Genomic DNA, 10,291 nt, shown 5'->3' with positions numbered 1-10,291 from the left:
TTTATCTAATACTTCCACTCAATCAATAGTACATCATTACTGTAGGTAATAAAAATTACCTTTACACAAAAAAACTCAAATCTCGCATGTTTGAGTTCGCCTGCGTGCTCAAAGCAAGCAAAGCTCGCCTGTTTGTTTGACTTTCTAGCACAAGTCAAGCTCGCCTACATTCAAGAGGCTAAACAAAGCTCGCCTGTTTGTTTTCGCCGCACGAGTCAAGCTCGCCCGTTTGTTTGACTCACCATCACGAGTTAAGCTCGCCTGCTTTCTCGACTCGCCCGCACGAGTCGAGCTCACCTGAATGCTTGGCCCGCTTGCACAAGTCAAGCTCGCCTGCAGGAAGTTTGCCCGTACGAACCAAGCTCGCCTAACGCTTGAGGGGTCCGCCAGCCGACCCTGCCTGTTCACCAACCTCGCCTAAACATTCAGACAGCACTCGAGTTTGCCTGTAAGCCCGCCAGCCTCGCCTGAGCGGTGCAAGCAGCTACTTGCTTATAAGAGTGGGAAAGCCCATGTCCCACGTTCTAAGTGATGGAGTATGGCTCTCATCACCCCTAAGTGGTCACATCCCACAACTATAAGGGAAGGTATGGTGCTCCTCATCTATGAGCGATCACATCCCACAAGTCAAGGGATTGACTATGCTTTTCCTTTCCTATTTACAAGCTACCTTTGGCAACAAGAAAGGGGGCTGCTGGCTTGGTGGGCTTGATTGGCTTGACATCTTGAGAGCTTGGCTGGATATTCTTAAGCATAAGCGTAGATTGTTGAAGTAGACTCAATCTGAACTCTCAGATTTGAGACTCTTGGCTCTTTACAAACTTTTGCATATTAGCCTTCTCTAAGCATTCGGCCTTGACATTTATCAAGCTCGGATAATCGAACTCAATCACACAAGATCTTCTACTGCGTGCTGAATCTCAACTGTAGTTTCGATCGGATCGTCCAAGGGAAGCAAACTCGACGCAAGCATTCGAGGGAGGCAACCATCACTACCGAAGAACCTATGTTAAACAAGAAGAGCATTCTCTTCGCTTCTGTTGTAATTTTTGATTCTTGATTTGTAATAAGCAATTCTTATCAATACAAATCTCCATTGAGAACCAAAGTTTTATGTCGAACAATTACCCCTAAAAAATTCAAAAGATATTGTAGATCATCTGCATCTAACTTCAATCGTAACTTCTTACATTTTTGGTCTTCACATATGATTTGAGCAGCAAGTCATACTTGTAACGTTTCAAACTCCCTTTGCAAGGCTTCAATATTCATTACCTCCCTTCCTTCTAGGATCGTTTTGATGAAAAAATATGCATGTATCCCATAATCATACCTAAATGGAAAAGATGTAAAATCACACTGTAATGTATAAATATCATATAACAACAGCATATGTCACAGATAATGAGAATATATCACACCGAATGTATAAATGTCATATAATATGTCACACAGAAAGCCAAAATATCACATGAAACCAGCATATGTGACATAAAAGTAGCATATGTCACGCAGAATGCATAAATGATACATAAAACTAGCATATGTTACATGAAACCATCATATGTCACATAAAACTAATATATGTCACATAACAACAACAAATTTCACTGATAAAAAGTATATATTACATATAATGCATAAATGTCACATAATGCAAGCACGTATCACTAATAATGGTTATGCATCACAGATAAGCAAGTATCATAGCAATTAATAAACTAGTAAGTATAAGCTGTTTAGAGAAACTTACGAGCCTTTTTGCGTTCGATAAGTAACTACTTCATATTCGAATGCTCTAAATGTTGACGCTTGGTCGAATCTGCTTACCATCCTATCTAAAAATATCTGGATTGTCAAAACGTCTCCAGCCCATGTCTTATGGCCAATGGAACTATAATGTTTGTATTTGTTTGCCTCAAATTAACCTCAAGGACATGCCAATGATCAACGTGATATATCAAAATTATCAGAACATCCTTCCCATCATCTATATGCTTCTTTATATACTTTTTATAGATATTTTTCATAACCAAATTTAAAGCAGTTAGCAACCAAATCTTTAGAAAAAAGAAAATAAGGGGAAGAAAACCAAATAACATATAAATGCAATATAACTTGTAAAAGTATTATGATTGATATTACTCACACTAAAATATAATGTAATCATAGCAAATTTTCTTTCCTGATTGGCATTTTCCGATAGTTTGAGCTATTTTTGAAGTCTTGCAACTAGTGCTTCAACAGTCTAATGATTGCAAATGCAATAAATCATGTAAATATCAAAAACTTGAATAACACTACAAATAAAATAAAATCTAACCTCGTCCTTTAATTTTCCACCTCGTAGAAGATGAAGCATATCATATCTGTTTATAATTTGGTTGTCAACCTCTTAAAGAGTCCTCTTTCTACATAATATGCATAATACAATAAACATATATGTATCACAGAGCATTCTTTGTCACAGACTACATGTAAATATCAAAGGAAACGATTACAAGTCACGCAAAAACCATTAATTATCATAGAATAATGTAAATATCACAGGAAAACACTAAACATCACATAACAACAATAACTATCACGGTGTAAATGTAAATGTCACAGAAACCCAGTAACTATCGCATACTAAATGTAAACATCACAGAAAAACAAGTAAATGACATAGGAAATCACTAACAATCACAGACTGTATGAAAATATCTCACATGAAATTCATAAATAACTACTTAAAACTTACTTGTCCACTTTTAACACTTTTAACGTTAGAAAATATTGAAGCCGCTTATTTTCATCATCCGATAAATCAAGAATGTCCTGAATAATGAAATTATGATAAAATCCTTCTTTGACAGCTCCCGGGAGTCTGATATCAAAGTCTTGCGGAGAAGGAATGCCCATATTCAACATCCCCAATAATATTTTTCTTCTCCAGTTTTTTCCCCTTCCATAACTCTTCTACAGATGTTCTCATATTTGTATATGAAATTGCAAATTCCTTCTCCTCTTCCTTCTCCCTCTTGTCTTCGTCATCTTTCACCACAACGACAACTTTCTTCCCTTCACTTCTTTTCTTAGGGATAACTGTTTGGAATGGAGATTCTAAAAACTTAGGCTTCTTTGTTGTTCTCTGGCTCTTTGCCCGTAGCCCTTGAATAAATTCTTTCAACGTTTTATCTCTTTCCTCCCTCCTTTTTCTTCCCCTTTTCTTTTTAGTAACTTCCTTAATTACTTTCACCTCTTCAGGCTGTATAAAGATCACAGTTAATGAGTATATATCACAGAAATAGTATATGAGCAAATGTCACAGGTGAAATTCATGTATCACAAATAATGAGCAAATATCACAAACAAATTGTTTAAGTCACAGAAGTAAAGTAATTGTCACAGGAGATGTATAAATGTCACAACATGTAGTCAACTGTCGCAAATAATAGTGAAGTATCACATGAGAGATGTATATATCACAGGCAACATGCATGTATCACAGGAAATTATTAACTGTCACAAAGTATAAGTAATTGCCACAGGTAATACGTAAGCATCACAAGAAGTAAGTAATTATCACAGGATTTACGTAAGTGTTACCTCCTCAACTTCAATTCCCATGTCTACTCTATCATCCTTAACTTCCTCCATTTCTTTGCCTTGATCATCTTCTTTCTCTGCCTCATCTTTTCTTTTGATTTGAGGCTACATAAATGTCAAAAAAATAAATGAAACTTTTACAGAGACACATGAAACATGAAATAAGTTATTACCTCCTCATCCTTTTTCTCTTTCTTATTTCTATTCAGCAAATCTTTTCTCAATATCGGCCTTAATGGCCATCGTATCAACGCCGCGAGTAACAAGTTCTTGCTCATAGGCTTTGTTCAACATTAACAACTTGTCATAAGCTTCAGTCTAAATTAACAATTAAGTTTTAGTGAGCAAATATCACATATAAGAAGGTCACACATAAAGACTACATCTATCATAATAAACTGGCAAATATTACAAGGAATAACCAATTGGCACAGATAACAATGTATCATGGTCTACACGTAAATGTCATAGAAAATAGATAAAAGTTACAGAGTAACACTTATTATCACAACCAACATATAACAATCACATGCAATAAATAATAATCACATAAAAGACTATTGCCACAGTCAAAATGTAAATAAATAATCACATAAGAATTAAATTTATCTCACCAATGCAACAGTCGATTGACTCATTTCCTCTTTTTTAACTCTTTTTTTCTTAAAGAGTTTTTGGAGTCAACTTCCTCCTCTCTTTTTGCCTTCATCTTTCTAGGATCTGGCTTGATCTCCTCATGGACATACCGCGACATATCTTGATGCGGTAAGATGTGGATTGCGCCTTCAGATTTCTTCATAATCATTACAGTCCGCAATGAACCCACTTTCTTACCTTCCAATGTTTAGTTTGTCATTGATGAATTGGAATCATTGACTCTGGCTAGCTCCTTGATGCTTGTTATCTCATAGTACCATAGCTTCAAAAAAGCAACATTCAATCAATGAGGTATTACAAATTAGATACAAATGTCACATGTAAAAGACAGAGGTTAGAAGCTAGATACAAATGTCACATGTTAACTACAAATATAACAATTAAACAATACATATCTGGGACAAATATCACATATGGGCTACAAATGTCACATATGGGTATCATATATCACATGTAAAAGACAATAATCACATATAGGGGGAAAATATCACATATTAACTATAAATATCACAATTAAATAATGCATAACAGGGACAAATATCACATATGGGGCACAAATGTCACATATTAATGTGATATATCACATGTAAATGATAATGATCACAAATAAGGTGAAAATGCAACATATTAATTACAAATAATACAGATAATATATCGATAGCAAGGGCGCGTGGCCGCTAAGATATGTCTACCCCTTTTTAGTTATTTTGGCAGCTTAAAAAAGTCCCACAATTTATTGTAGATGGTCGTCGCCCATGGGAAATGATCAACCACATCTATCCGAGTCATATACTTGAACATATGCCGCAATGCATTCATTCTAGCGGTTAGAGTCCATATCATTGTGAGTTGATAAATAATTTGAAGCGTAACAAAATCAGAAATATCCAATTTCTTTTTCGACTGGACCGGTTTATCTAATAGGGCCTCAAGGTAATCTCGGCCACTCTTGTATTTTTCTTGTTGCTTGTTACTGATGTATGTACTCCATATCCTATTTGCAGACTTGTAGTATCGCGATTCCTTTCCGGTTTCTCCCCTTCATCCTTGAACCGGGTATGTTTTTGCCCCTAGTTTACATTAAATGTGTAGGCTTGTTTTGTCCTTGTTTGGCTATCCTTGAAAAAAAAAAACTTTCCAGTGGTCAAATCTAGATGATCTATCAATAGCATGATCGTGGCTTTGTTGGATGGAATTGCTCCAAAATTAATATAGTTTTGGAAATTGGAGGATTCATAAGCCTTCCAATCTTCGACCCTCATTCGTGAAACAATTCCATCCATGAATTCACAATATCCATGAATATTACAACATATTCAGATATCACCCTTACTATAAAACACAACACAACCGAAACTAAATCTACTTAGGGTTCTACAATGGATAAATTCATAATGTCAAACAAAATAAATGACCAAATGTAGATAATTCAGTTTATACTTACAACTCGGCCTTTGTTGTTGCTAATTCAGATGACTCAGACGATGCAGATGATGAATTCGCCATCCTGTATTTTCAGCAAACTGAGGGTTTGGTGAAGAAGAAGGACTTGTCGAAGCTAGCGGACAACGAGTTTGCGGTCACCGGGGCCCTTGTCGGCGGACGACGAGCTTGCGGACGAGCGGACGAGCAAATACCAAAATTGGACCGTCGACGAAGACGATTCGAAGTGAAGCTGTAGGGGTTCTTGTCAGCAGTAGTAGAGGAGCGAGATCTTGAGAGGAAGAGGGTTTTGAAAATTGGTTGCAGAGGGTTCCCCTTGGGAAAATTGTGCTCAGAAGGGGGAATTTCAGAGCAGGTTTTTTTGGTTTTTAAATGGGAAGGGTAATTTTGATATAGCTTTATTGGGTAGTGGGTTTATACCGTGTTTGAGGGGCAGTTGCACTGATGTTTCGGTATAAGGGCTGGGGAGCATTGGTTTTTTGGTTGGGAAGGAAGATGCATAGCTTAAGGTTTTGGAGTTCCTCCAAGTAATTTTCCCAAAAGGGAAATGGTGGAGAGACAAATGTTGAAAATACCCCACTCAGACTCAAAGAAAGAAGATGGGCGGCAAATAGGGGTGGAAGCAAAAATTCGTTTAGATCAAGGGAACCCAAATTCGGCTTCAAATTCAAATCGGAGTTGAATAGTGGAAAGCTAATATTTATAATATTACATTAAAAACACATAGATTTTTTCAGGTTTATATGTAAAAAAACTCTTTTTAGGTAAACATATTTCTAACTATACGTATATTCGAGGTTTAATTTCACTTAATCACCCAGAGATTTTGCACAAAATCTCTCCGAACTTGGGTGTCTCACATAACTCCCCTAAAACATTGCCACCCGGACACTATTACTTGTTACAGGGTTTAGTTCCACCATATATAATTAATTAGCATAAAACAACTGGCCATGGTTCAGTTCCACCAGCTTTCTAACAATAATTACAGTGCCACATTCAAAACCCCAAAACATACCAGAAACAAAATACCAAGGAGATGCTCCTTCAGTGCAAGACTTGCGTCGACAGCCCTCTTGAACAGGACCCAAATTGGTGAAGAACGCCGTTTTAGTTCGTGGAAGTTTTGTCTTCTAACTTCTTCGCGCATATTGCTCGAGCAATAGGCGTTCTCCGTTTGGTCTAGTTGGAGCTGTTTGAAGGGCCTGGAGTCAAGAAATAGTACTAGTGCACGCAATATGTAACATACAACGAAACGCAAATTCATACAAAATAACAACAACTACCTAAGGTGAATGAGATTCTAATTTTAAGTCGTCTAGCTTTCACAGATTAGGATATTTCGGTTCGTCTCCTTGTCAAAAACCAATAGACTACGAACAGAGGAGAGACAGAGAGAGAGTGAGAGTGGAAGAAGGGGTTGCGGCGGGGAGGAGCTTCCAGAATTCTATCTAGGGGTTTTTAGATATTAGTCCTTTACATCTTCAATAACTACATAGTAGTCCCTTAAATCCTATAGGACCTTGCAAAATGGTCTTTCTTATAGTTTTTTTAGTTAAAAAGCCTAACCAACGTTGGGTTGACTCCTAACCCAACATCTTCAATTACCAAACTACCCCTCTCTAATTTTTCAAACCTCTAATCTTTCAAACCCTCGTGAAGCTCAACTTTGGGTAAGGGTTCTTTCCTAACCATTAGAGAGCAAGAACTCAGGTTGGTTTGAGTTTTTTTATGCGGGCATCAGATTTAAACCCATTAAGAAATAAGTTGGGGAACATAATAGAGGGTAAAATGCTCACTTTGCCTCCAACTATTAGATTTGACAGGATACCCCCCTCAAATCTAACATGTGTTGACTAGAAGGATTATTCTGCAAGACCCTATAGGATTTGAGGGACTAATATGTAATTTCCAAGATTTGATGGACTAATATGCACTTATTGAAGATTTAAGGGACTAAATACCTATAAAAAAAATCCTTCCAACTAATTGAAGGAGAAAGAACATATATAATAACTGAGGTATCTCAAAATTTTTAGGATCACTTCATTAGCTAGTGTCCGCTTAAAAACATTGAGGTGTCAAATGGGCAAATTTAAAGTTTAGTATCAAAATTGAAAATGGCTGAAATTTGGGATATCAAAGTGCGCAACTAAATTAAGCCTCTCTCTTGAAAAGGGTGTCCGAGTTTCTTGAGAATCTACCACTGCGTAATCTCGCATTCGCTTACACTACAGCAATGTCTAAATGCCAAATCCCCTCAAACGCCCTCGTTGGAGACACTGGAAACCAAATTCAAAACATCAAAGAGAGTACGGCTAATTTAGCCCATCCCCTTTGAATATTGAATCCGCATTCGAACAGGGGATCAAACTAGCTAAACTTGTAGGAACTTTAATTCGTGATTAATCCAAAGAGAAGAATCATAAGAAAGCGGAAGTAATACCTAAATCCATTGCTTGGATCTGAATTAGGATTGATCTTCTAATCTGAAAGGTTTCTCTTGAGAATTCTCTTCAGATGGGGATTAGAGAATAGAGAACGTAACCTTTAGATTAGGGACCATAACCCTTTTATATAGATTTGCAATTTTCTAATTTAACCCCTCATAAAATTAGAATTGCATTCCGGTATCTGCACAATTAGCCCATGACATATTTAAATACCCATTAACCCAATTGACTTAATCGATCACTTTATGCGGGTTGACCTTAAAGATAGCATTATACATTAATGTAACATATATGCCCATAATTAGATTTAATCCAACAAAACTTATTACATGACAAGTTTTGTTGAGGGAGCTTGGTTCCCCCCACCATTAGAAAAAAAAGTATTTATTGCTCATTATCCCTATTTTCATTCGCTCTTCTCACAGTCTAAGCCTGTAACTTTCCAAGAAAAGCACGGTAGAATAAACGATGGGAACTACGAGTACCCTATGTAGGCATATCCTTAGAGCATCTCCAACCCAACTCTAAAAACCCAAAATGGAGTAAAAACTGCGCCAAATCTTCCTCCAACCGGACTGCAAATTCAGCGCCATTTTGATGAGGTGCTACAGTGTTGCGCCAGATTTGGCACAGTACTGTAGATATGGAGATTTTGGTTTTTCCCAAGTTTGCCCTTATAGTTTGTTATAACAAATCAAATATTCCAACTATATCCCATTTTATAGTTTGTAAATAAAATGAATATTCTTTTTGGTGTAAAATTTGGTGTAATGGTTGGAGATGGAATAGTGATTTGGTGTAAAAACTACACCAACTTGATGTAAAAACTACGTCATTTTGGGTTTTTGGGTTGGAGATGCTCTTACTATCGTCTAACTAATGACATTCTTGTATTTATGGGCCGATAAAATACTATCTATTGGCCATCTAATTATGCTACACAGTGTGATATGCAAAAATCATATAAACCTCCCCCGTCTAAGAGACATTTCAACAAACAAATAGCGCTCACTCATAAAAGCCACCTGTGAACCTAAATGAGACTTTTTACCAAATCAAGCGTCCTGCAACGCGTCGCCGGCTCCACCCTCGATCAAGGCATCCATAGCACACAACATTTCATCAGCATCAGCAGCCAGATTGTCACGAAACCCGCTCACAGATTCGCGAAACCTGGGCAAGCTTTGAAGGCCCCGACCGACATCGCCGTCGATAGACCAGAAGCTCAGCATCTCATCCAGCATGGCTTTTATTTCAACGCGAGACAGGCGGAGCTCCTCGGCGTTGACGTTGACCAAACCCTTCAGCTCATCCGAAAGAGCCTTGAGCCTTTGCCGGGCGCTGTTCAGTTGCAGCAGCCTCGGGTCGAAATCCTCGAGGAGACGCTGGTCGATGATGGGATTGATCAAGGAATACCAGAGCTTGGATACGCACTTGAATCTGTCTAGGGTTTCAAGAGGGAGGCGATCGAGAATCTCCTTCACGATCTCGACTGGTATGTGGTGGGTTTCTCCTCCTGCTTCCATTTGATGTCGATGCTGCTGCTGCTGCTCCTCCTCCTCCTCCTCCATGACTCGGACTTCTGACGCCTAAAGCCCCTTTTCCAATTATGACTTTGTAGAGGGGTTTTCCAGGGAAGGGTTCTCAGATAAGTAAGGGATCTTTAGGGGCTGTTTGGTTCATTTCCATAAAAGTATGGAAATCAAAAAGTCAAATCCTAAAAAGTTTTGAATATCTAGGAAGTGTTTGGCAACCATGATGTTTATTTTTTTTTTTTTAACAATGAAACGTGTTTGGCAACCGGGGCGATTTTTTAACTTGACCTTTTATAAAATCCAAAAAATAAACGCTTTTCTTAAAACACCAAAAAGGTGTTTTGAGATTCTGATTTTTCATACTAAGCCGTCCACCTTCCGTACGTCCGCTCGCCGCTCGCCCATAGTACCGCCCGGCACGTCGCCGCACCCGCCCGCGCACCGAACCGCCGCTGTCGTCGCCTCGCTGCCGCCTGCCGACATGCAACACGCCGCTGCCATCGTCGTCCGCCGCCCGGCAGCCGCCCTGCCCGTTTTCCATCTAAGCCGCTGCCCTCGCCCATCGCGCCGCCGCGCGCCCCCTACTGCTGGCTCGCGACCGTTTGCCCGCCC

General features: G+C 38.5%; 1 protein-coding gene across 2 annotated transcripts; it reads right to left on the bottom strand.

The window, feature by feature from the left end:
* LOC109832540 lies at positions 6,546–9,812 on the bottom strand. Of its 2 annotated transcripts, none has more exons than XM_020399882.1 (2): positions 9,196–9,812; positions 6,546–6,896 (listed from the first exon to the last, which is right to left on the bottom strand). In XM_020399882.1, exon 1 carries the CDS (start codon positions 9,713–9,715, stop codon positions 9,200–9,202), a length of 516 nt encoding a protein of 171 aa, XP_020255471.1. In that variant the 5' UTR covers positions 9,716–9,812; the 3' UTR covers positions 6,546–6,896; positions 9,196–9,199. The 2 variants fall into 2 exon arrangements, with proteins under 2 accessions (XP_020255471.1, XP_020255470.1); XM_020399881.1 differs by having other exon boundaries at positions 6,546–6,883; positions 9,196–9,809.

The sequence above is a fragment of the Asparagus officinalis genome, chromosome 3, assembly GCF_001876935.1.
Source record: "Asparagus officinalis chromosome 3, Aspof.V1, whole genome shotgun sequence".
NCBI classification, from domain to species: Eukaryota; Viridiplantae; Streptophyta; class Magnoliopsida; order Asparagales; family Asparagaceae; genus Asparagus; species Asparagus officinalis.
This window is presented reverse-complemented; position numbering and strand designations above follow the sequence as displayed.